Source organism: Rutilus rutilus (assembly GCF_951802725.1).
Source record: "Rutilus rutilus genome assembly, chromosome: 2".
In the NCBI taxonomy this organism is placed as follows: Eukaryota; Metazoa; Chordata; class Actinopteri; order Cypriniformes; family Leuciscidae; genus Rutilus; species Rutilus rutilus.
The window spans coordinates 17,797,831-17,824,515 of NC_140210.1; the positions used below are offsets into that span (position 1 = coordinate 17,797,831).

Below are 26,685 nucleotides of genomic sequence, written 5' to 3' on the forward strand. Positions count from 1 at the left end.
TTTTGTATAGAAACTATAACGTGTGGTTTATAATTCCCTACCTGTTGCATTTGTCAAAAGAGAGGGCTCGTCCGGGATTTGAACCCGGGACCTCTCGCACCCTAAGCGAGAATCATACCCCTAGACCAACGAGCCAGTCCGCAACACGTGAGTCATACGACAACTCACAAAAGTTTAAGGTAGAACGGTAATTTACTCATTAATTTGTATTATTATAAACAGATTTACAGTGACTTATGTATTTTCTTAGTGATAGGAAAATGTGTTTCTCTAATTTTCTAATGATTCAGAAATAAATTACTTTACTTCATTTACTTCATTACTTCACATTCCCAGCTTTCCCAACCAACTCTGAAACGCATCGCCATCTTAAAAGCCGAGATCGAATAGATTAATACCTCACTCTGTCAGTCCCAAACAGGAGTTAGTACTACACAACATTTTACTAAAATGTTAACGCAAGATGTGATAGTTTGTCTCTTATCTATTTCCCTATCAACAGAGTGCCAAAAGTTCAGGTGACGTCACCGGTCACAGCCGCACGCGACCCTGCTGCCGACGTGGCGCGAGCTCGAGCGGAAGGGTTGCGCGAGCGCGACTGTCAGCAGAACTGGTAAGAAGGGATGACTCCATAATTTAACTTTACTTCAGAAGAAATAGTACTACAAATGTTTATTTTGCATATATGTATCTTGCGTTTTAGCGTTATGCTCTTCTCCATAGAGTACTTCCAGATGTCGCGTTTGTTGTTGTTTTATGGATGATATTTAAGTCAAATTCGCTTTTGCGTTCGCTTTTGATGTGCTCGCAGAATATTTGAAATAGTTGACCTTTCATTACATAAAGAAGAGACAATAAAAAATGCAAATAATAGGGAAACGAGTAAATGATTTATGGTCAAACATAGACGTTTGATTTCAGCTAGTAGAAATGGAGCCTTGGAGGCATCATAAATCTGCATGCATATTTTTGTATAGAAACTGTAACTTGTAACCTGAAGTTCATAAACTGCCTTATATGCAGTCTGTGTATTCATTTTCTGAACGTATGTGTACAAACTAATGTTTGAATGTTGCTTAGTCATTTACTGAACGTATATTTACAAACTAATGTTTGAATGTTGCGTGTACGTGTAAAAAACAACCGCTAGATGGCGCCGCAATCCGCATCAAACAAAGGCGCTTGACAGTGCGGCACCATTCAGGGACAGTACTGTGTGTGAATGCAGTTCTGTGTGAATGCTTTTCTTTTCACACACACCTACACATACATACTGGTTTCACAATAATAATGATAATAGTAATAATAATAATATCAATAATATAGCACTTTTTATATAGATATGAAGATAGTTGCTAAACCCAAATCCTAAATTCAGGACCTAACCAAAACACAAACCTGCTGACATAATTAGATAAAAAAGAAAAAATATAGTCACACTTTAGATTAGGGTCTAAATCTCATTTTTAACTATTAACCATGACTTTTGCTTCAATAAACTCCTACTGCTTATCAATAGTAGGCTAGTTATTTTGCACACCTTAGTCAGAGCTCTGCTGTCTCAGCGTCAAGCCGGAAGTTAGTTTGTGTAATCATGGCCAGCTGCTTACATGGCCTCTCATTACACTTTGTTTGTTGATCTGTTTTTATCAGAGCACCATGTCGCAAGATGAGAACGTGGAAGACCTCACTGCAAAATCTCCCCCTTCCCTCCACCCGACTGCCTCTGATGAAGCTGGCCCCATAGCTGCAGTCAACACAGATGAGGTCCCATCTTTATCACAACTTTCACTAGGCACATCGACCCCTGACCCAATTAATGTGGCAGCGGAAGAGCACGGTACGCCCAAAGCTACTGAAGAGAAGCAGGTACACCAATCAGAAGAAAAACCTGAGGGTCAGGTGACTGAATGTGTGGAGTCGGTGAGCTTAGACCCAGATGTTACGCAGGAAGAAGCAGAGGGAACAGAGGTACATTCAATAGTGTTGAGCTGTGTTTGGTCAAAGTAATATTTTGTGCCATGATAGCAAATCCATAACACAATTTTTTGTGTATATTTTGTGACTGTATCCTTCGGCTGTGCCAATGCATGTTATCAGCCCCTGGATGAGTCTAAATCGAAAGGCTGGAGTAGTTGGGGCTCCTGGGGGAAGTCACTTCTGACCACTGCTACATCCACTGTGGGTAAGTCGCCATAGCAACCTGTCACTACAGTGAGATTGCCATAGTTAACCTTACAGTAGATCCTTCCACAGTTAACTGTTAGATAACACAGTCACAATAGCAAAGAAATTATACATATGAGAAGGGCTGCACGATATGATAATGCTTTAAGTGTGTAAAATATGATTGAAATTATATTTAAATATATTTAAAAACCTAAAATGATATAACCAATATATGTTTCACATTCTATTATTTTCTCTAAAATTTGATCATCATCAATGTAAACAAACAAAAACTGTTTAAATACCAACAACTCAACTTGGTATTACAGTATATAGTTATATAAACATGAAAACCTGACATCAAGAGCATCCAGGTAAACAGAAATACCTGAAACTAGGGGTGGACGATTAGTTATTCTTTTGTTATTTTATTTTATCTCTGTTATTAAAAATAAAAAACAAAGAGGCAAATTGCAAACAATAGTACAAATACAATACATTAGACCTGAATAATCAAATGTAAAAATAAAACACTGCGTAGCCTTCACATGTATTAAATATACATTGATTCATATTGAAGCTAGAAAAAATGTATTCAGTCAAGAGTGATTTTTCTCTTTTTCTTTTGTTGTTTGACAGACAGCAGCAGGTATAGTTTTTTTAGGCTGCTATCGCTTTAAGACCTAACGCACGGATCCTATTGACACGCATCCGATTTCTTTCCCAACTGTTTACTTTCACTTAAGGCATAACCGACTGTGTTTATGTGAATATTCGCCAAGACAGGCATTTTGACATAACTGTGTGTATTTGACCATTCAAGTGCAATAAGCCGCGAAAGAGAATTGACCGTTTGCAAAGACCCGCCCCCTTTAGTTACTGTTGCTATGTCCGACAAGCCACACCGCTCTCACGCCACACCATGTTCTCACGCAGTGAAAAATACATCGCGGAGCAGAGAGGACACTGACACCGCGCAGACCAGGTTACTTTTGATATGAAACAAAAATGTAAACAATTAATACTGTTTTGTGGCTCTTTAATGTGTCTGACAGATCGCTGTAGAGCCTCAGTTAAAGGGTTAGTTCACCCAAAAATGAAAATTCTGTCAGTAATTACTCACCCTCATGTTGTTCCAAACCTGTAAGACCTTCGTTCATCTTCGGAACACAAATTAAGATATTTTTGATGAAATCTGAGAGCAGTCTCACTCCTCCATAGGCTTCTAAGACATTATAACTTGCTGGCCCAGAAAATGTATTAAAGACATCGTTAATATAGTCCAAGTGACTACAGTGGCTCAATCTTAAGTATATCAAGCGACGAGAATACTTTTTGTGCGCAAAAACAAACAAAAATAACGACTTTATTCCACTTTTCATTTCCTTCTCTCTGGGCCTCGAGTCTTTTCACGTAGTGTTTTAGCGCAGCGCGTCTGTGTTGTACGTCACACGCATCACATGACAAGCGTCGGGCAATAGTGAGTCTACGTGGTGACGTGCAACACAGACGCGCTGCGCTAAAACACTATGTGAAAAGACTGGAGGCCCAGAGAGAAGGAAATAAAGTCGTTATTTTTGTTTGTTTTTGCGCACAAAAAGTATTCTCGTCGCTTTATAAACTTAAGATTGAGCCACTGTAGTCACTTGGACTATATTAACGATGTCTGTAATACATTTTCTGGGCCAGCAAGTTATAATGTCTTAGAAGCCTATGGAGGAGTGAGACTGCACTCAGATTTAATCAAAAATATCTTAATTTGTGTTCCGAAGATGAACTAAGGTCTTACGGGGTTGGAACAACATGAGGGTGAGTAATTACTGACAGAATTTTCATTTTTGGGTGAACTAACCCTTTAAAGCTGCTCGTGAACCAGTCATCTCTAATTTATAGCATCAAATAAACATGAATTAACATAATAAGGAATGTTGTTTTAACTGCGGAAAGACGTCAGTACACACTGTTTTTCAAGTTCAAATCCTCCGTTAATCCACTAACTCTCCTGACTGTCGGACAAAAATGGCTGATTTGGCGGATTATGATTGGTCAGATCACCTGTCAATCAAACTCCCTGCGAAGGGTCAGTTGAATTTCCGAGAGGCGGCTTTCTGTGCGCCCTTCGTGTGTGTATCAGACAGCACAAGAACCGCAGTGAGTTGTTTTCCGCAGTTTATTGCACTTTTTAACATCAACCAATCACACGTAAGGAACAGTCGCGTGCCCAGTCTATTTTCTGCTATATGCGAATGTGAGACATAATACAAAAAAAAACTATCTTAGCCTAATGCGTCTTAGTAGGTATTATAGTAAACGCAGTTGTGTGAATGTAAACTTTTGGCCCAAAATATCAGATTATTTGTTCTTTGCATCAGGCCTTGCAGAGTTAATTCAGCCCTAAAGTTTAATAATATCCTTCAATCTTTTGATTGTTCTTAGGTCAAGGGTTAAGCTCTGTAAAAGAGAAAGCAGGTGTGGCGCTCCGAATGCGTCAGAGCTCATCGTGTGAGGAGGCAGAAGAGGCCCACGAGCATTCCGGGACAGAGATGGCAGAACACGTTCATTCAGAGGAGGTGCACAGAGGAGTACTGTCAACCATCAGCAGCGCTGTTCAGAACACTGTGAGTCAGTACAAGGATATAACACACTTCATTAGTTTTAACATGACTTACCATGATCACAGAAGCTACACTTGATGGTGCATTTAAGAGAGCACAAGTTTCGGCTGACAACTTGTGATTGAATCACCCAAGATGAATGAATCTTTCTTGTCCCTCCATCTTGGACACATTTTCATGCACCATTTTTTTCTCCCTCTCGCAGGGAAAGTCAGTAATAACAGGAGGTCTGGATGCTTTGGAGTTCATTGGAAAGAAGACCATGATTGTCTTGGCAGAGAGTGATCCAGGCTTTAAAAAGACTAAAATACTGATGCAGAGAACTGTGTCTCTGTCTCAGGTAAGATGGTCAACAAATGCTTCAAATATTTCTTACATGATGTAAAACCCTAGCCTACTGTTACTTTGCAATAAGGTACAGTACAGAGGCTGTGCTATATTGTGAATATAGTCCTACAACTGTCATACCATAGAAGATTCTTGCATTATTGACTTTAACAGTGGTTTTGTGGGAAAATCCTGCCATATTTTTTTTAGTATGTTTGCCAGCCTGATGTATGTCCTTGTTGTGTCTGTCTGCAGATGTTAAAAGAAGCAAAGGAAAAGGAGAGAGAGAGACTGAGCAGTCAGATGGTTTCAGAACCAACCGCCCACTATGGGATCTTGTTTGATGATTACCAAGGCTTGTCTCATCTCGAGGCACTGGAGATTCTTTCCAATGAGAGTGAAGGAAGGGTTAGTAACACTCACTACATACTGTACATTCACCCATATAGTACCTGTTACTAAGCTGAAATGAGCTGTGTAATACAAAAAAAGTCCTTATATTTTCCTCTTTTCATTGTGTTTCTCTCTATTTCAGGTGCAGGAGTTCTTGTCCTCTTTGGAAGAGGAAGATTTGGAAGTTCTGAAGAAGGAGCTGATTGCGATTAAAGAGATCTTCATCACTCGTGAGGCGGAGGAAGCTGATGCCGCCTCTGGGGAAAACGGTGATCTTAATTCCCAAATTCAGTGTTCCACTCCTCTCTGTGAGTCTTTAATTGCTAAAACATAATTAGACAAATCCAGATCACAATCTGGTGTGAACAAATCCAAGACCACAATCAAGATCCTGTGAGGGATAAATCTTTATTACAATTTCTGCATTAATGGATTTTAATCAGGTTAAATGGTCAAGTTCACACTTTTAAATTTTAAATTTAGAGTTAAAATGATTAGTTATGTAATCTACATGATTATTAAAGCTGTGAAATTATTATAATTTATAATTCTGGTTGAAATCACCATACCACAAGTATTGGAAAACCCAGTATTAGCGAATCTCAATGAACAGACATTGATTTGATATGACAGGTGACTCAGAGTCAGAGCACTATAAATATTTCAGTCCTCCTCATTTTTGCCCATGGGTATAACATTTATGTGATCTGTGTTTCAGCTGCTGATGGAGAGGAGTTTGTCAGTGTTCTTACTGAGCTACTCTTTGAGCTCCATGTTGCAGCAACTCCAGACAAACTGAGCAAAGTACAGCCACACACACAGACACACAGACACACACACACACATGTTATTCACAAATACTAATCAAACCGTGTGCCCTGCAGGCCCGAATAAAAGCTCATGATTGGGTGCGAGAAGTGGAGCAATCCCGGGAAGTTGTCAAGAATGTAACAGAGGAATTAAAGGAAGAGTGCTCCACCCCTTGCCCCGATCCAGAAAAGGGGGAACAAAAAGAAGAAGAAAAGGGAGAAGGAGGACAAAACGATACAAATAATACAAAAGACGGAAACTCGGATGATGTTGAGGTGAGCAATGTTTTGAGAAAATGATGAAATGTGTCGTTGTGTCTGAACTATATGTCCTGAATGCATATAAGTTTCTTATTCTCCGTACACACAGAATGTGTTCTGCACTATTTTTCCATTGTTTTACTTATAGACTGTCGTCACAATGTGCATACTATCCATCCTAAATATTATGTGAGATTAGAATAAGCAAGGCTGCCAATTCTCATGCCATGTCCATTTTCTCACGACACTCACGTTTAAAGAAGTTCAATTTTTAAAAAGTCTTTAGACCTTTTTTTTTCTTGTTCCACTGACCTGCGTCTCACGTTTTTAAATGCAAAAACACATTCTGTGTGAACCGGCCCTTAGACTGTATTTATTTGAAATAATGGTTAATATATTTTGGTCATTTATTCCTGTGATGGCAAAGCCTTCAGTTAACTCCAGTTACTAGTGTCTATTTAAAGAAATAGTTCCCCTAAGATTGTTTGTCATCATTTACTCACCCTCATGTTTTCTTTCTTCTGTTGAACACAAAAGAAGATATTTTAAAGAATGTTGGTCATCAGACAGTTGACGGTAGCCATTGACTTCAATATCATTTTTTTTCCTACTTTGTAAGTCAATGGCTATCATCAACAGTTTGATTACCAAGATTCTTTAAGATGTCTTCTTTTGTGTTCAACAGAAGAAAGAATCTCATACAGGTTTGTAACAACATGAGGGTGAGTAAATGATAACAAATTTTTGGGTGAGCTATCCCTTTAATATTTTTGTGTAAACTGTAGATACATCTTTCTTTTCAGGATTTCATGATGAATAGAATTTTGAAGAGCATTTATTTAAAATACAAACCTTTTGTAGCATTATAAGTGTCTTGACTGTCACTTTTGATCAATTTAATGCTTCCTTGCCGAAGAAAAGTATTGCTTTCTTAAAAAAAACAAAAAACATGTATAAACCTTTATTTTAATGTGTACGTTTGTGAATGTAGAAGGTGTATCTGTCATCAGTGGGCAGTCTTGCTGAGGTGACCGCTCGTAGTATAGAACAGCTACACAAAGTGGCTGAGCTGATTTTACACGGACAAGAGCTGGAGAAGCCAGCCTGCCAACAGGCCAGTATACTGGTCAGGTGAGTTCCTCAGCCGTTTCCAACAGACAGTATTGGACGAGTCCTTTTATCAGCTGTATAGTGACTGTTCTGTATCCCCAGGTTAACCAGTGCCATGTGTAAGGAGGTCGGATGCCTGGCCCGAAAGTTCTCGGACACATTACTGGCTGTAGGGGTGAGTCTGACTGACCCTAACGTATGTTCCTGGTCTTATTTTGAACTATTTATCAGTGGATGTTATTGCTAAAAATGTTCAAATATTATAACTAATACCTCCACCTCTGAAGTGACTTCCCTTTTCAGTTTGACTTCGGTTCGGTTTCCTTCAGTTGATGCCCTCTTATTTTTCAGCCCCTCCCTTCCAATCACATGGCATATTTCATGATCCAATCAGGTCTTGTTTTTTTCTAGTTGAAAAAGCTGTTTGGCTTTGCTGTGCTGGAATTAAGTCACAACACAGTAGGAGCAGTTGCTCTTCAAAATTGGACAGTAGTATCTGCATGTGTTTCCAGCACATAAACTTACATTTATAACACGTTGTTTTACTCACATTGAGAATCTTTTGTTATTTAATGCTAGTAAGAATTTGTATAGTCTTGATTTCCCAGTGTTGCCCTGTGATTTTGTGGTGATGCACTGTGGGCCACTGTATCACTTTGAAATGCATCACATTATGGAAGTAAAACAGGTTGCATATGCTGTTGCATGTCAGTGTTGTTATTGTTAAATAAAACTATTTATATCCTGCTGTTTTTTGTCCCTATAGAATCAGAGAAAGGCAGAAGAACTAAATCCTCTAGTGGACAGTGTGATGCTGGAGGTAAAACTGAATATGATCATTTTCATAATGCACAGCTAACAAATGAGGAGACGGCTATAGGGGTTTTGATGATGACGATGATGATTAGAATGACTAGTTATGATAATGACGACCCTTCATCACTGCACTGTGTCTTGTTTCCCCAGGGTTGTAATAGCACTACTTACATCCATAATGCATTCCAGCTGCTGTTGCCTGTTCTTCAGGTCTCACATATTCAGACCAGCAGAACCACAGTCAAGCCAGTCCCTGAACCAGCATCCAAAGAATAGTGCCCTCATTCTGTGTTTTGTGTTTAGGTATGTTGCTTCAATATGAGAGCTTAAACCAAAAAAGTGCAATTCTAGTCTATATATAGACTCTTACAAAGACATAATTAATAAAATAAGATTGAAACTCCTAACTTATTTAGAAAGCTGCTTGTCCACTTTATATATAAAGTGTTGTTTGTTCTTTTTTAAGTGACTTTACTAAAAATGAAGATTATTAATCATGTGTTGCATTGTCTGAGCAGATTTGGAGGTCCAACCGACATTCGCTTAAAATAATGAGCAGTTACACAATTACCAGTTTTTATTTTGAATAAAATTTACCAAGAACATAATCAGTAATATAAATTATATGAAACTAAAGACTGAAATTATAAGTACAGTAATGTTTTTTTAGCGTGTGAAAATGTCCAGTTCTCACTGTTCTCAGTACGTCACATGTTCTTTAGTTTAAATAAATAAAACGTTCAATTTTAAAAAGTGCCTCTGCCGTTTCTCGTTGATTTAAAGGGTTAAAGCTCCCCATTTTCTTAATGACCGGAACAAGAAAAGTTGTTTCGATGATGCAGGTAAGCTGGAGATGGAAAAAGAGATATATATCAAATTAATAATTCTGCTTCTTGATGGTTAATGAAGATTGAGAGGCTGGAAACGTCACTTACTTGATGGTTCACAGTTGCCTTGTGCTGCCAGATGTTGGAGCTGATCTGATTTTTTAAACTCTGTAAAAATAATATTTATCAAAAATGTGTCTTGTAGAATTCTATGCATGACAACATTAGTCTTGCCAGGAGTCCATCTGTAGTGCAATTTATTTTGCCCCAAGCACCATACTGGCATCAAAGATCTACCGATCACTAGCTTGTGTCATCATCACTGTGACCGGATGAGACATCATGCAAGATTCAAAGAGTGTAAAACACTGTTTCAGGCTATACTGGATAGGAACTAGTAGTGACAAGAGAGTATACCATCATCAGACTGTTTTACATCAGCTGATGGATGAGGAAATTAATGTGGACATCTTTTTGAAGTATTAATCTGCTTTGTAAAGTCTCCACTTAGATTGAATTTAAAGCATACAAATGCTGTTTAATATTCCAAACACATGAAATGCTTGAGGGTTTGGACTTTTGAGGCATTTTTATATCCAAACTATAAATGATCACATTATACAGAGAAAAGCTAGACTCATCCTCATCCATTTATATTTACCTTCCTTTGTTTCTGGGGCATTACATTGCTCCTCTTCCTCATTTTCATCTGGAATCAAGTCAATTTTGAAGTCAGTTTTATAAATAGGAAAAAAAAAAAAAGGTCTTTTCACAATACACATTGTTTCAATCAAAGCAGCTTTTTTTTTTTTTTTTTAGCTTAACTGTCACGGAATGGAAAGCACAGGATTGTGGGATAAAGGCAGCTAAGGATGCATCTATGCAATGTATCAGATGAAGGTATCTAAAGAAGTGAGGCTAACATTGGATTAGGACGTGCCCTGATGCCTTCCTACCTTGGAATGCATCCTCCAAAGGCAGCATTTTTAAGCTTTCGGATGAAACTCATCCAGGCCTTGTCCCTTTTTTTGCACATGAATTATTTAAAGGGATATAGTGACGTATGTTCCCGGAAGAAAACGAGACGAGGCGTTTCAGGGAGTTCAGAAACCGCTTACTCATATCGGGAATAACTCCCTTTTTTAGAGTGGAATCTTGTGCTTTGTAACATTGCAGACCTCTTTCATGCTCAAACGTCAACATTACACACTAAAGAAAGTTGAAAATGTAAGAAAGCAGAATACGACCGCTTTATTGTCTTCATGACTTGTAGTTGCATTTAGCCGAGCTGGGCAAAAATATATTTAATATTTTGCAAACAATCAAGCATTGAGATTTGCTATACAGTACATATTGCTGATAAGCAGTGTTGGGAACGTTACTTAAAAAAAGTAATTAGTTATAGTTACTAGTTACTTCTCACAAAAAGTAACTGCGTTAGTAACTGAATTACATCATTACAAAAGTAACTAATTACTAGCGAAAGTAACTATTGCGTTACTTAAAAAATAGTTTAAATACAAGAAATTTCTTGGATACCCCCAATGTGAAATGTTAAATGAATGAAATGGACACTAAATAGAACATCTTATTATTATTAAACATTGTACACTAATCTACACTATTTTAATGTTGCTGTGGGACAATGTGAGAGACACCTATTAACTTAAATATTAAAATATTATCATTACTATAGTGGAACAACAAAATAATAGATGGGTTGGAACTTTTAATATTTATTGCACAGTCCACAACTGGCCAACAAATAAGTCTAAAAATAAATCATGCTTCTTAAGAAATGTACCAAAAATAAATAAATAGTAGCCTTATAAAAATATTCATACACATACACTAGTGCATATAATTAAAATAAAACTCACACACCTTTACAACTGGTAGACATTCTGTATAGCTTTTAGTTTTAGTTAGTTTTTTCTTCCTCACAATAGTAAGTTTAACAAAAAGTGCTCTCAATATAATACTGAACAATGTATGAACATAAATAATAATAATACAATCTAATCTTTTGTGGGTTTATTTTTATAACCTACAGAGAACGTCATCATCAGAGGTTATTTATTTTAGCCAAATTCTAGTCATGTTTGCCGCACGTGTTCACAACCGCCAAACAAATATGTTTGAACGTTCCCTGCAGGTTATTTTGGAGTTTATGTTATATAAACTAATTAAAACATTGCATATGATACCAATATGCTACATATATTATTCTAATGCTAAAATGTGTAATTTATTTATAAATAAAGTATTTATGCTCAGACACATTCGGTCTCTCTCGCGCACTGTCGAGCGCGTTCTCGGACACATTCGGTCTCTCTCGCGCAATGTCGAGCGCGTTCTCGGACACATTCGGTCTCTGCCGCACACTGTCAAACGCGTTCTCGGACACACTCGGTCTATCTCGCGCACTATCGAGCGCGTTCTTGGACACATTCGGTCTCTGCCGCGCACTGTCAAACGCGTTCTCGGACACACTCGGTCTCTCTCGCGCACTATCGAGCGCGTTCTCGGACACATTCGGTCTCTGCCGCACACTGTCAAACGCGTTCTCAGACACACTCGGTCTCTCTCGCGCACGGTCGAGCGCTCTCGCGACATTCGCCTCGCTTTTGTCCAGTCCGGCGCCTCATAAACACTCACACACCAGAGAAAAAATTTTTGCAGCTCCTATGGCTGAGAGAGAGCCTACTCGGATGAAAACCGCTTCAGTGAGCTCAACTATAGTAACGCCGCATTTTTATTGACAGTAACGGTAACGGCGTTGTAATGGAGGAAGCAGTAATTAGTTTGATTACTCGTTACTGAAAAAAATAACGCCGTTAGTAACGCCGTTTATTTATAACGCCGTTATTCCCATCACTGCTGATAAGGTTGGATGTACTATATATCCAATTTGAAATATAATATTGCTGGGTGATAATATAGTTTACATTTTGTGACAATATAAAGAATCAAGCAGTTGTTTCAGTTATGCTGTTTATGTGATGTGCATATTCTATAGGTCTATATGTGTATTTAATGCTATTCAATGCTACTGTGTTTTTTTTATGTGTTTCTTGAAAGAATATGTAAATGTGTTAAATGTCTCATTCATACCTGAAATCTCAAAGATTGGTGACAATCCTAGAACATGAGAGACCATTATAAAAAAAATAAACACACATAGCCACCATTAATAGGAATACATGAATACACTGTAAAGGAGACCAGTTCTTCAATACAGTATACAACCTCATATATATATTGGATGTGGTTGTCATCCACACACACACACACACACACACACATTTTGATTGATGTAGGCTGTACAGTAGCATACTCCTGCAGGTTTTAAGGAATAACCCATCCAAAATGAAATTTTAAATGAGTTTCATTCTCAACAAAGGAGTTATATACTGTAGAAGAATGCAATAAAAGTAGATGGTGACTTCGGCTCACAAAATGGCATACAAAGCTATCATATGGCTTCAGAAGATTTGGAAGAGTCGCATATGGTGCTTTTATGTCCTTTTTGGAACTTGGCGTTTTCTGGTCCCCATCCACTATAATATGTGACTATATGGTAATGAGCAACGTGAACATTCTCAAAACTGATTTTCCACAAAAGAATATGCTCTCTCTGTCATATGGGTTTGTAACAACTTGAGGGGAGTAAATGATGATAGAATTATAATCATTAGTGTCCCTTAAAGGGATAATTCACCCAAAAATGAAAATTCTATCATTGTTTACTCACCCTCAAGTTGTTCCAAACCTGTATGAGTTTCTTTGTTCTGCTGAACATAAAGGAAGATATTTGGAAGAATGTTTGTAACCAAACAGATCTCGGTCCCCATTGACTACCATAGTATATTTTTTTCCTACTATTGTAGTCAATGGGGACCGAGATCTGTTGATTACAAACATTCTTCCAAATATCTTCCTTTGTGTTCAGCAGAACAAAGAAACTCATACAGGTTTGGAACAACTTGAGGGTGAGTAAATGATGACAGAATTTTCATTTTTGGGTGAACTATCCCTTTAAATTGCTCCAAGGACATTTCTGTTGTAATTACTGTACCCTATAGGTGCGTCCCAATTTGCGTACTTATCCACTATTCTGTGCCATTTTGTAGTTTAAACAGTGTAATTAGTGTGTTCACACTGAAAAAATCCACTTTAAATTCCCAGATGATGCCCTTAATTAACCGAAAAACGAAGTGTGGAATCCTGGACACTTCATGCACTCAACTGTCACAACTTTATTTACATAGTGGAGGAGGAGGGACTATCAGACACAGATGCTGAGTGACATAACTGTATAAAAGTCATACTCTACATGGCTGAGTACATAGTGTGAGTGCATAGTGTATAGTGCGTCATTTGGGACACAACTTATGCCTCTCTCTGCATAAAAAGAAATATCCAAACAATCACTTACTTCTCTTGTACATAAGGTCAGCTACCCCGAGCAGGTTTTCTGTGAAAGTATAAATTGAGAGTTAGGTTGGTTTGGAGTTAGTCAGTGCTGGTAAAAACATACAAGGTTACTTTACAGCATTTTGATAAAGCACAAATCTCTTCTGGGTAAAAAGAGTGCAGTAGAGCAGGAGGTTTGTTTACCTTCGGTTCTGTTCTCAGTTGAAGAGATCTCAAAGAATACATCATCATCTATATTAGAGAAACAGAAATACATCAACCTTTAATAACGAACAATGAAGCAAGTATAAATGATATATATATATATATAAAAAAAAAAAACCTTGCTGCGTGTACTGCTGTACTAACGGACTGGTCACGGCACTTGCATATTGTTGCCCTGTTGTTGGTTTGATTGCTTCTATTGCTCTCCACATTTGTGAGTTGCTTTGGATAAAAGCGTCTGCTAAATGATTGTCCCCCTGTAGTCAATAATTATATCACTTAAAACTTACCTTTGATCACCAAAATGACACATTTTAAACGTTTTTTTTCCTTATAGCTCCAAATAGCTTGAATGTAACTATACACCCTCGCTTAATTTAGTATACACGGTTCTATGAATATGCAAATTGTCCCCGTCCCCACTCACTCACACCAGTTCAGAGATCCACTCGTTGACGATCACACGTTGACGTGATTGGTTAGGCAAGGCAGTTTGTGACGTCAGAAACACCAGAAAAAACAGTTTTTGAGGCTGTCTTTTTTTCACTGCAGTTTTAAGGAGAATATACTCAGTAATGGTGTTGACTTGTGAATTTGCACATGCTTTGTCTTAAAGGGGTGGTTGATTATGATTTCACTTTTCTAACTTTAGCTAGTGTGTAATGTTGCTGTTTGAGCATAAACAACATCTGCAAACTAAGTTACAATGCTCAAAGTTCAAAGCAAAGGAAGATATTTGCTTTTAAAGAAATCGCTTTTTAAGCACTACAACAAACGGCTGGTAGGGACTACACGACATTCCTCCCGGGTTAGTGACATCACCAACCCTATAATTTACATAAACCCCGCCCCCGGAACACGATTTATAGATTATCAAGACAGAATATGCTAATCAATGACTAGAAGATAACTACACATAAGCCACATAAATTCATCAACTATTCAGAAATGTCCTGTTGCATTCTACATGTTGTCACTTCTTCTTGAGTCTCTCCATCATTGCCCGACTCCGGTTTGAACATAAAAGGCTAAACGTTTTTGAAATTTTCAGTGCATGTCTGTGTGAGGTAAAAGGACACAAGCTGTTGGAGCTCCGCCCTCTGTGCTGGGAGCAGCAGCTCATTTGCATTTAAAGGAACAGACACAAAAAGGTGCGTTTTTGCCCACCCTCAAAAAGTGACAATTTTAACATGCTGTATAAAAAACATATATGTGGGGTATTTTGAGCTAAAACTTCACATACACACTCTGGGGACATCAAAGACATATTTTACATCTTGTGAGAAGGGCATTATGCCACCCCTTTAAAGCACATTAAAAGGGGGATCATAGGGGAACTTTAAAGCATATTAAAAACACCACAGACATATAAACATTAAAAACTTGATTTTCACCACAGGGGGACTTTAAATGTAAATCATATAAAACTATATAAAAATAGAACACATAAGTCTATTAGCAATCTCTACATTTATAGTGCCTTGTAAATAAACTAAGACCTTTAACACTTATTTAACATAATTTCTTTATTACTAAAACTAAAAATACAAATAATTATTTTACAAGAATTTTTTTTTTAAATATGGTATTACCCTATTTTAATTAGGCCTATGCCAATGGTAATATCATGGTATTCTTCCTAAGAGGAGCATGTAAATATCAAATGTTATTTTGTATATATAGTATATTTCAAATACCACTGATACCATTCCTGTACCATAGTACTGCCATGGTTTATTTACACAAATTTAACAAGGACACATTAGCCAAACAATCACAAGATAAACACTTGCTTACCACTCATGCTGTACATTGCTATGGACACATCAGGGGCATTGCTCATCACTGAAAGCAAAAATTAGAAAATTAATTAGTTGTCACATCTGATCTGATCTGTGTTTGTGTTTTGCTTGAGTTGGACTTTCAGTAAGGATATGTTTACACGACAACAATGTACTAAAAACAGAAGACAACATTGTCAAAATGATCCCCGTTCACACGGATCTGCAAAAATGACAATTAAGGCTGCATTATGAATGCCAGGACAGTAGTTGGAGATGTCACTTTGTCAAACAGGACTTGTCAATATCCAGCGAACACATAATATGCATGCGTGAACATGTAATACGTTTTTGCTGTTTACGTGGAGGCGGTAAAGGCATCGGTTTCAAAACCCTGAACTTTGATACCCATTTTCAAAAGCTTGCTTTTTCAGGCCCCCAAAACGCCATTGTCATGTAAATAAATGGCCAAAATGCATAAAAAGTTTTCCGATTTCAGTTAGTTTTTGGTTCTCGGTTCAGTTTCCTTTGTTTTCTTTGTTCGTGCTATTTTGTTACAATGATTTTTGATTTCCCCACCTGTGTCTTGTTAATTATCTTCTTTAGTCCCAGTGTATTTATATCGCTGTTTTGGGTTCAGTCTTTGGCTGCGTCCGAAAACTGATACGTGCCGACTTTGGAGGACGCATTCCAAGGTAGGAAGGCATCAAGACACGTCCGAATACAATGTTAGTTTCACTTCCTGTCTCCTGAGATACCTTCATCCGATCTATTTTTTCAGGCAGCATAGATGTATCCTTAGCTGCCTTTGATATCCCACAATCCTGTGCTTTCCATTCTGTGACAGTTGAGCTAGATGGCGTCTGAAAGTTGCGGTTGGTCATCAGTTTGTATGTAAATGTACATTTTTTATCAATATTTTCCACTTATGATGTCATTTCTAGCGAAAAATCACTATTGTGGTCATTAAATTATTCACTTAGTTTTCACCAAAGCTCTCTCTATTTTGCTGTAGATCATTAAACCGTAACACTGCCTAAGAAGTCAGTCCGAAATCAGTTTTGTGAGGAACCTTCCTGCGTAAATGCTGCCTGCAAAGTCATTGCCTGATAGGGCAGCGAGACAACAAGTCGTTTTCGGATGCAGTGATCACGTCGCTATTGTGGTTGTCCTGTTCTCGTTTTTGTTTCATGTTACCCTGAGAAGTGCAATTAGCACAATCATAGAAAAGCTTTGCGACTATGTAAACTTGTTAGTGTCACTCACAATTTTCTGTTGGCTTGCTGAGCTGATGTCGGCTGGCTGAAACCGGCACAACTGTGAACAACTGGGACTTTCCTAAAGTGAAAAGACCAAAAACAAGATTGATCCAAATAGATTAATCAAATGTGATGTTCATTTTGTCAATTATATTATCATTATGGATCCCAAACTAAAAACACCCCAGTGTCAAAGGACTGTTGATTGATTTGTAGAAGTGATACTCACTATGTTTGCTCTTGAAGATCAGGCAGCCCACACTCAATAGAGTTACCACAACCACAGTCAGTACCAGTGCCAACCACACTGAAGTGATCACACCCCAGCCCTCTAGGAACAAGGAAATGAAGTATATAGCAACAGAAACTTTAACAAGAGTACAGCAAAGCATAATACTTGAATGAAACATGAAAAACAAAACAGCATATAATATATAAATGCTTAAAGGGATAGTTCACCCAAAAATGTTTACTCACCCTCAAGTTGTTCCAAACCTGTATGAGTTTCTTTGTTCTGCTGAACACAAAGGAAGATATTTGGAAGAATGTTTGTAACCAAACAGATCTCGGTCCCCTTTGACTACAATAGTATATTTTTTTTCCTACTATGGAAGTCAATGGGGACCGAGATCTGTTGATTACAAACATTCTTCCAAATATCTTCCTTTGTGTTCAGCAGAACAAAGAAACTCATACAGGTTTGGAACAACTTGAGGGTGAGTAAATGATGACAGAATTTTCATTTTTGGGTGAACTATCCCTTTAAACATCAGAAGCTCCAAGTTTATTTTACACTTACATTAACCCAAATGACCTCGTGTGAGTCTGGCAATGTACCGTCTGAAAGGATTTGTGGTTTTGGACATGTCAAACACTGAATAGACTGCTTGATGTATTGCTATAATATATTTATCAAAAGTTAGGTTGAATTATGAAGTCCTGCTGTCTCCTTCCATGCCTGAATCAATAGACAGGATAAAAGAGTCTCAGCTCTCCTTCAGAGGGAATTTATGAGAGAGGTAGAGATGCTTGGGTGAGAACGATTCACTGTGTATTTGTAAAAACATATTTGATACGATGTAATCAGCATGGCTGAAAGAAATATATATTATTGTATTATTTGTATTTTATTTTTAAAATGTGCTAAAATGTCCAAAGTTTGGTATAAAGCAACTATTTTCTCTTTTTGCTGAGAAATCTTTTTTTTTTCAAGAAAAGAAAAAGCATTTATATAAATATGCTTCACACACACACACACACATATATATATATATATATGTATGTATGTATGTATGTATGTGTGTGTGTGTGTGTGTGTGTATATATATATATATATATACAACAGTTCTTTCTGGTTCTCGAATCTAATTGGCTGAGAGCCTTTTTCAGCCACGCGATATTCACCCAATAACAGCACTCTAACCGCTTCACTGTTTGTATCACTCCGCTTGCGGCGACTGTCATAGCGGTCAAGCAAATCCACCATATTTAAAAAAAAAAGACTACCGTTGTTGTGTCACGAAATGTAGTTCTAAAGTACCCCCTGTGGTGAAAAACAAGCTTTTAATGTTGTTTATATGTCTATGTTTTGGCGTTTTTGCCTTTTATTAGGATAGGACAGTAACTAGACAGGAAGTGAGGTGGGAGAGAGAGGGGAAACGGGATCAGGAAAGGTCCATGAGCCAGGACTCGAACTCGGGTCGCCCGAAGCACAACGGTGCTACATATCGGCGCACTTGCCCACAAGGTTATCGGCGCCGACCCATGTGGTGTTTTTAATATGCTTTAAGACAAACCATGTGCAAATTCATAAGTCAACACCATTGCTGAGTATTTTCTCCCTAAAACTGCAGTGAATCAAAGACTGTCTCAAAAACGCGGTTTGAAATCGCTGGTGTTCCTGATGTCACAAACAACCTTGTAACCAGTCATGTCAACTTCATCATTAACGATCATCACAACAACGATCATTAACAAGTGGATCTCTGAACTGGTGTGAGTGAGTGGAGGCGGGGCAAATTCATAGGGGCATATTCATAGAACCGTGTATACTAAATGAGGCAAGGGGGTAGAGTTACATTCAAGCTATTTTGAGGCATGTAGAATTATTTTCAAGGAAAAAAAACAACATTTAAATATGGTGATCAAAGATAAGTTTTAAGGGATATGGACTTTAATTATATCGGCCTCTTAAAAGCTGGTTTATTATCGTTTGTCTTCACTGTAAAAAATTCAACTTACGTTTTGTATGACAAATTCAGTTTTTAAAGTTTATTCAACTACTTAACATGAAAAAAAGTGTTACAGTGTTGTGCATAGCATGGCATTGTGAAAGATAACGGTTTCTGACGGTTTCTCACCTTTTTTTGTTTGCATAACTGGTAACGCCGCAGATCTTGCTGTTTCATTGTGGTCCTCCTGGTAGTAAAAGAGGAAACTGCTGCTAGTCGTTTGGCACTTAAGCTCATGTGTAGAAGCTGTTACTTGCGAAGATATTGTAGTTGTTTTAAGGGAAGAGGTGATTGGTTTGGCAGAAGAAGTGGTTTTTAAAATGGAGGTGTTTTGTCTTGGATGACTGGTGTTTTGTTGTGTGGGTTCTTCTGTGGACATGTTCAGATCTGGACATTTGCTGTTGTCTGGTGGGAGGTAGCAGTAGAATAGTCTCTGGTCATTTTGGGGTCCAGTGTAGAGTTCAGTGTTGTTGAGAAACGCAGATACGCTAATATTCCATCCAGTGAGATTGCCTGCCTTCATTGTCAGAAGCACCATCACATCCTCTTCTATGAAATGTACAACACGCACACAGTTATTATTATTGGTTCTTATTGTAGACAATAAACAACAAGCAGCAGTCAATTTCACAAATAAAATAATAATAAAACAACTATCCCACCTGACTGTGAGGTATTGTTGTAGAGAAGCCGCAGATCAATTTCAGCCTTACACAGATACCATCCTTCATCACGTTTGTGTTGACTGCTGGCATTTATAAGTTCTGTCACACATGGAGGGTCAGCCTGACCACAAAGCTTTGCATCATTTTCAGGTCTGCAAGGGTCAAAAGGCTCACAGCAAAACTGAATTGGTGATACATCTGTGAACCCCCCCAAAAAAAAGAAAAAAAGAAGAAGAAAACTCTCTTACTTCATATTTTAAGTCATGTGCAATACCCACATTCAGTGAGTTAATGGAGTTAAGTGTGAGTTAATGGAGTTAATGGAGTTAAGAACCCATGTGCCAATTGTTCTTAAAGTTTTCTTTGTATTCATGTTGGTTTTATAGCATATTAAGATTTTTTTTTATTTTTTTATTTACTTAGTCACCATGAAATCAAAATTATTATTTTATATGGAATATTGCTGTATTTATTATAAATAATTTATCTGTGCACATCATTTTTTTATATTTGTGCCCTTGTAATCTTTAGTCAAAATAACTTCCCCTCCCTCTTGCAGCAACATCTCTTCTCTGATGATGTGTTTCCCTGTGGGAGAGCGGGACAACCTGTCACTCACATGAGATCATAGCAATAGAGTGCAACTGTGCCCTTTTTTCAGTAGCGCTGTTGCTGGAAGTATTTTTTTCCATTCGTTTTCCCATAAGGATTTAAAAAGAGTCTTTGTTAAAACATTATGAACCAAGCCAACCAGCTACAAGGTGAATCACAACATTACAAACTTTGATTCGGAAAATCAGATAAAAAGACAAAGGTACTCAGACTGTGAACTTAACGGCTCATCCCATGAAGCATTGCGAACAGCCCAATCAAATTAAAAACAAAGGAGAAATATAAAACTACACATTACAAAAGGTGGCGTTGGCGGGACAGGAAGCCTCCTGGACGGTACAGGCAATACAGTAAGCCAGGGAGATGCCGGCAGTTCAGGGAGCCAGGGTGGTACCGGCAGTGCAGGGTCGGCCTCCATGGCCGTGTGTGGGAGAGCGGGTGTCTCAGAGACGGCCTCTGTGACAGTGTCTGGGAGAGCAGACGGCTCTGGGACATCGCCCACCCCCCCAAAAAAACATTCTTGGGAGGAGCCTTGGGGGTGTGATAGCCATGACCACCATGGTCAGCTTTGCGGACTCAGGGGCTGAACCCGATGCTGGAGCGTACTCTGGGGCTGGAGCAGACACTGGACTGTGCTCAGGGGCTGATGTAGATGTGTGTGTGGCCCAGGAAAGGACCACCTCTTCGATGACACCAGAACTGACAGGAAGAGACGGCTCTGGAACTGCTTCCTCTGGAGCGGAATTCCTCTGGAATTTCACTTACTGTAACAGGCTTGGGAATTTATCTTATTGGAACAGACGCTGAAATTTGATTTCACTCACTGATTCCACTAACTTGAAATTTATACTTGGTTTTAATAAATAGAACATTAGTTATTGCAAAAAATACAAAATAGAATTGTATTTGGTCACTCTTTTTATGTAATGTTTATTTAAGCAGGAAAATTAAGTGTAACAGACCTAAATTTACATTTGATACAGTGAGGACTTTGCCTCTTCATTTTAAAACACCATCGCACACCACTTATAAATGATACTATATATATATATATATATAGTAATGCAATTAGTTTATTTTTACAACAACTTTCCTTTAAGCCTTGTTAAACCGGGGATAAAGTTGTCTGGGAAAAAAAAATCTTAAAGTCGGCATGAAACGGAAGGTGCTATAGTCTATAGCTCTATTGTGGCATTCCACTTATTATTTATATAACGCTTTATCCAATACAGATTGTTTCAAAGCAGCTTTACAGTGATAACAGGAAAATGATTCAAAGATGCAAATAGAATTCATTTCTCTAAAAGAAAAAAGGGCATCAAACAAGATCATAAATTAGTTCATTTAATCTATAAAGCAGTTCTGCAGAAAAACAGTGATGTCATCGTTCAGCTGAGTTTAATAATGTTTAACTGTGGAATTCCTTGTGAAATACTATATTACCCATGATGCTGTACAGAAAATCACACCAATCACACACACACACACACCAATATTCACAATAAAGCATTACTTAAACTCTACAAACACCAACAGAATCATTTTTATAAGCTACAGCAAAAATGTAAGCTATTATCATTTGCTCATTTTTGTACTCTTCATCTGACTCCTTTATCATGTAAACTGTAATGTTTTGACAAGCTGTTCTTCCTGTTTTCTCAAACACCAGCGTGGTTTTCTGTTTCTGTTTGGAAGCTAGAGTGCATGACACTTCCTGTCTAAAAGTTAGAAACCTAACAAACCATACCGACCTAACAGTTTTGTGCTTAGAGACATTGTGAAAACAAATGTGTATTGTTACTGTGACAGTTAGAATCCAAAGTTTTACCTCACACACATACACGTGTCATACACGTGCAAACTCAGTGGTTTTTAAAAACAGCACATGTCCAGACCACAGTGGTGTAATGACCTGCGACAGAGAGCCAACTGTTTTAAAGTTTAATACTACTAAAATTTAGACATACAGAAGGTAATGTAACAATGCCTAAAAGACATGGACAATACTGAAGTTTACTCATGCTGTCAATCATACAAACATTTTCTTTCTGACCACACTTTTCTCTGAAACACACATGCTAACAAATACCCACCCCACTGCCACATTTCCCACACTCACGCCTGCTCGAGGACCCCAAAACATCTTACTTTGTTTAAATTATCCAATTTTTACTTACTTCGAAAAAACTCTGGCAGGCACAAGATGAAGGTGAGAAATAAGACGATGCAGAGTTTGAAAGCACCTGATCTCGTCATGGTAAAAGACGGTGATGACTGCGCCACTGTAAGGTTGCCAACCTCTCAACTTGTTGACCATACATTGGAAATCTCACACACTCTCACATCTCACCCATTATCTTATCTAGTCCCACATTTAGTTTCAAATAATCCTACGTACTTAACCTACAGATATTTTCAGCATGTCTCCACAACACTTTCTTGATTACATAGATGAAACGTTTTACCACTTCCTACTTGTCTTCCTGTTTTGTGTAATTTTGAAAAAGAAAGAAAAAGAAAGAAAGACATTTTAGGTAATGTATTTGCTTGTCTCACAAGGATTCAAATAATTAATCTAGAGCTATATTAGTGTTTACCAACCTGTTTTGTTTAATGCACCCATACTTCTTCATCAGTGGGGCTAAATTACTGTTTTTATTGACATTATTTTAAAGTGGCCATAATTAAAATGATGCACGCACTTAAAAAATAAAATAAAAACAATGGGTGATAATCAAACTCACCAAGTAGCTTCCTTTCAGTTAATTGTTTCTCTTTGTGTTTAATTATTTTATTTATATATATTTATATTACACATATATATGTAAAGAGTATTTTCTGTATTTGTGACTTATATTTCACTACTTTTCTTAACAACAATACAACACACACATTTATGGTAATATAATATTAGGAATTATATAAGTGTAATTTGAAACAAATAGCCAGTCATCTCTTGCATATTATTATTAAAATATCTACATATTATTATTTTTTCACATGTTATAATTTTTTATTTCCTTAAGGTTGTCGTTTCTTTTTTCTTTTTTGAACAGGGATATTTGGTTATCATGGCAGGGCAGGAGGAAGGTTCTCATCAGGACCCACACTGGGATTAGGAGAGTTCTCAGCACCAAGCACCTTATCAGCATCATCCAGTGAGAGGACTACTGCTGCATTTAAACCCTTTGAGCTGTCTGCTGTCACACCAAAATATCAGTTAACACTATACCACTTAAAAGTTTGGGTTTTTAATAGGGATGCACTGATATGAAAAATTTGGCCAATACAATACCTGATAATATTTATATTGAAAGCCGATAACCGATATATTGGCCGATAAAACTTAATTAAAATTTTTATATAAATTTTGAGAACCTGATTACAAAAACAAAAGTCTCGCCATTAAAAACCATGTCCCAAGCACACAATTATAATGTTCTTCTTATCATTTTATGTAGCCTATGACACTCTATTTTCCTTTTTTTTAAAGTGATTTCAATCATATTTCAAACAATTCAAAACCATCATGATGAACAGTGCTCATCTGAAGTGTCTCAGCTGAAAGAAATAATCCATTATTTATTGGCTTTAATATATTGGCCAAATTTTCTTATCGAGCCTCGAGCCATAACGGTAACATTAAACATTATATCGGCCGATACCGATATGGTGGCTGATATATTGTAGTATATTGTACCCTAGTTTTTAATGTTTTTGAAAAAAGTATCTCAATGCTCACCAAGGCTACATTTATTTAATCAGAAATACTTATCTGGCGGTGTGAATGACGCGAATTGGTTGACGCGTTTGCCGCGAACGCTCGATATTCGCCTCAATCGTGTCTTCCACGCAAGTTGAAAAATTTCAACTCAAGTGGAAAATTCGCATGATTTGTTGTGGTTGTTGATGTGCGTGAAAACACTCCTTTTCGCGCGAGAAACTAGCTTTTCTAGCTAACTTACCTCTTCATGTTTCTCTCTCCTCCACTCCCCACACCCCTCTTCATGTGCACACGCACTAACCCCCCAACACCCACCCCCAAATCATTCTTGTCAGTTATTGGCTGGAACACTGTTTATGTTTCATGGTCCAGGCTGGGCCAGTTTGTGGAGCCTGGGCTGTCTACAGAGATCGCGTTTTTTTAGTGTGTTCAGGGGGTAGGCAGCTAGCGGATAGTGAGGACATGTTTGCTGTATGAGACAAAAACATTTTTGGCCTAAAAATGCGACATCGCTTAGAGCACCTTTAAAGTGACAATGCATAGTTTGTGGCCAAAATACACAGCAGTTTTTCCCAAAAAGCGCATTGATTATATTTATTGTGTTTTAAACAGTCAATCAAATGACCTTCAGCAATTTAAAAAGAAAACAAATGTCCAAAAACAAACTTTTTGCCCGATTACTGCCAATTTAGCTTGTGTTACAGATTAATTAAATTATGTGTGTAGCATATATTGGCATATGACATCATGCTGACAATCATAAACAAAAGCACGTGGGGTCACAGGCGGTGGTCTTCAGAGTGCACCTGAAAAGACGACAATAATGGATGACACTCATGGAGGTTGTTAAGCATAAAGTTATTTATGATCCACATAATGTACTTTAAAAAGACTTGCAGGCAAAGTAAAAAGCATGGGATGAAGTTGCAGTGGCTCTTGGTGCCGATGCTAGGTCATTTAAAAGTGTTTTTGACAACCTTTCCCTGGCCCACGAGCGAACAACTCAACTCAACAAGATAAATAGAATAGACAGATTAATATAGCACACATACAGTATAGACATCTATGATGTGCATGATTTTGTTGAATTTTGTACCTTTTTTCGAGAATTTTCTCATTTACAATACGTATTAAGAACTTTGCTGTTTGTTATTACAGACATTTATGAATTATCTTTAAGATGTTTATGATGGGTAATGTTTGTAAATTAGATGTGTTGTAAAGTTTTTCTCTTTTGCAGAACGCTTTTCATGGAGATGAGTGCTAATATGTAATAAATATGCAGATAATATATAATAATACATATAATTCAGGTATCAATTACCTATCAATATTTATTTATTCCAAAAGATATACAAAATCTGTCAAAGTACTTAGTTGACCACAACCTCAAAAACCTGTACACAATCCAGGAAATGACGACACCATTCGGCAGCACACTGAACAACCAAGCAGCTTTCCTTAGGGATAGCACTACTTTCTCTGCACTAGAAGGTCCTAGAAAAGGTGGCCTAACCAAATCTCAAAATTTCCTTTCCTCCCATTTGGCTAGCGGTGTAATAAAGTGTTTTAAATCTGACACTCAAGAGTTATGACTGAACTAACTATATGTAGGTCATATATAAGAGAAATCTGTGTAATTTGGTTTCACGCAGGATGACTTTAATCATAACATATTTGCTTTCACTTTACTTTCAAGATCACAATACTCTCTCTGTCACCTATCTAATGGTGTTTCATCTTGACTGCTGCATCTAAGAATGTATTATGCATGTGAAGAATATTTTTAAAATAAAATAAAAATTCAGAGAAGTCACAATTCTTAATGTTACCAATTTCTCACTTTCTACCTAATTTATTGTGTGAGGATTTGGATTTTTTTCTTTTTTTACAACAGTTATAATAAAATATTTAAAGCTACTGTATTAAAACTATATAGACCTTGTCAACTGTCAATCTTCGTACTCATCTGTGCAATACCCACTAGGTGGAGACACTGTCTTTTCACAACCCCTCCCCCCTAAAAATCTTTAGTAAAGACTAGAAGATCAATTATTGGAATGATAATGAACAGTCATAAGCCCCCTGAGAACTTCACATTATTTATGAACTGTACTGTCACACAATAATACATAAGTAAACCCATAAAATAACTAACTCCCCATTAAGTAAAGTTACAATGTAACGTTAGTGAAAGTCCACGATTTCAAGTGAGAGTGGAGATTTATGTGTGTGTGTGTGTGTGTGTGTGTGCGCATGGCTATATCAAGGGGAAACAATACTTTGAATTGGCTACCTCTGCTTCAGTTTTAGGGCTCTATTTTAAATTATTTTATTTTAATTGGAAATATCTTGTATGATAGGGTTTATAAAGGAAATGTTTTTTTTTAATGTAAAAAAAAAAAGAAAAAAAAAAAGAGTATTTATTAATCACTTAAGTAACGT

At 37.3% G+C, this 26,685-nt stretch overlaps 2 protein-coding genes across 3 annotated transcripts; one reads left to right on the top strand and one right to left on the bottom strand.

Moving 5' to 3' along the window:
- The first annotated feature begins 135 nt into the window (after nt 1-135).
- Nucleotides 136-9,256, top strand: fam114a1 (family with sequence similarity 114 member A1). 2 transcript variants are annotated; one of them, XM_084401548.1, is made up of 14 exons: nt 136-179; nt 503-613; nt 1,654-1,971; nt 2,101-2,185; nt 4,606-4,787; nt 4,990-5,124; nt 5,367-5,519; nt 5,647-5,812; nt 6,223-6,308; nt 6,389-6,589; nt 7,566-7,705; nt 7,787-7,859; nt 8,451-8,504; nt 8,651-9,256. In XM_084401548.1, the coding sequence occupies exons 3-14, from the start codon at nt 1,660-1,662 to the stop codon at nt 8,774-8,776; spliced, it is 1,713 nt and encodes a 570-aa protein (XP_084257674.1). In that variant the 5' UTR covers nt 136-179; nt 503-613; nt 1,654-1,659; the 3' UTR covers nt 8,777-9,256. The 2 variants fall into 2 exon arrangements, with proteins under 2 accessions (XP_084257674.1, XP_084257675.1); XM_084401549.1 differs by lacking the exon at nt 136-179 and having other exon boundaries at nt 402-613; nt 5,647-5,773.
- Nucleotides 9,060-22,993, bottom strand: LOC311285765 (uncharacterized protein). The gene is made up of 12 exons (XM_084401550.1): nt 22,694-22,993; nt 19,902-20,102; nt 19,369-19,788; nt 17,238-17,339; nt 17,016-17,087; nt 15,766-15,813; nt 13,948-13,995; nt 13,766-13,804; nt 12,442-12,468; nt 9,989-10,036; nt 9,436-9,495; nt 9,060-9,347 (listed from the first exon to the last, which is right to left on the bottom strand). Exons 1-12 carry the CDS (start codon nt 22,770-22,772, stop codon nt 9,304-9,306), a joined length of 1,188 nt encoding a protein of 395 aa, XP_084257676.1. The 5' UTR covers nt 22,773-22,993; the 3' UTR covers nt 9,060-9,303.
- Nucleotides 22,994-26,685: the final 3,692 nt, after the last annotated feature.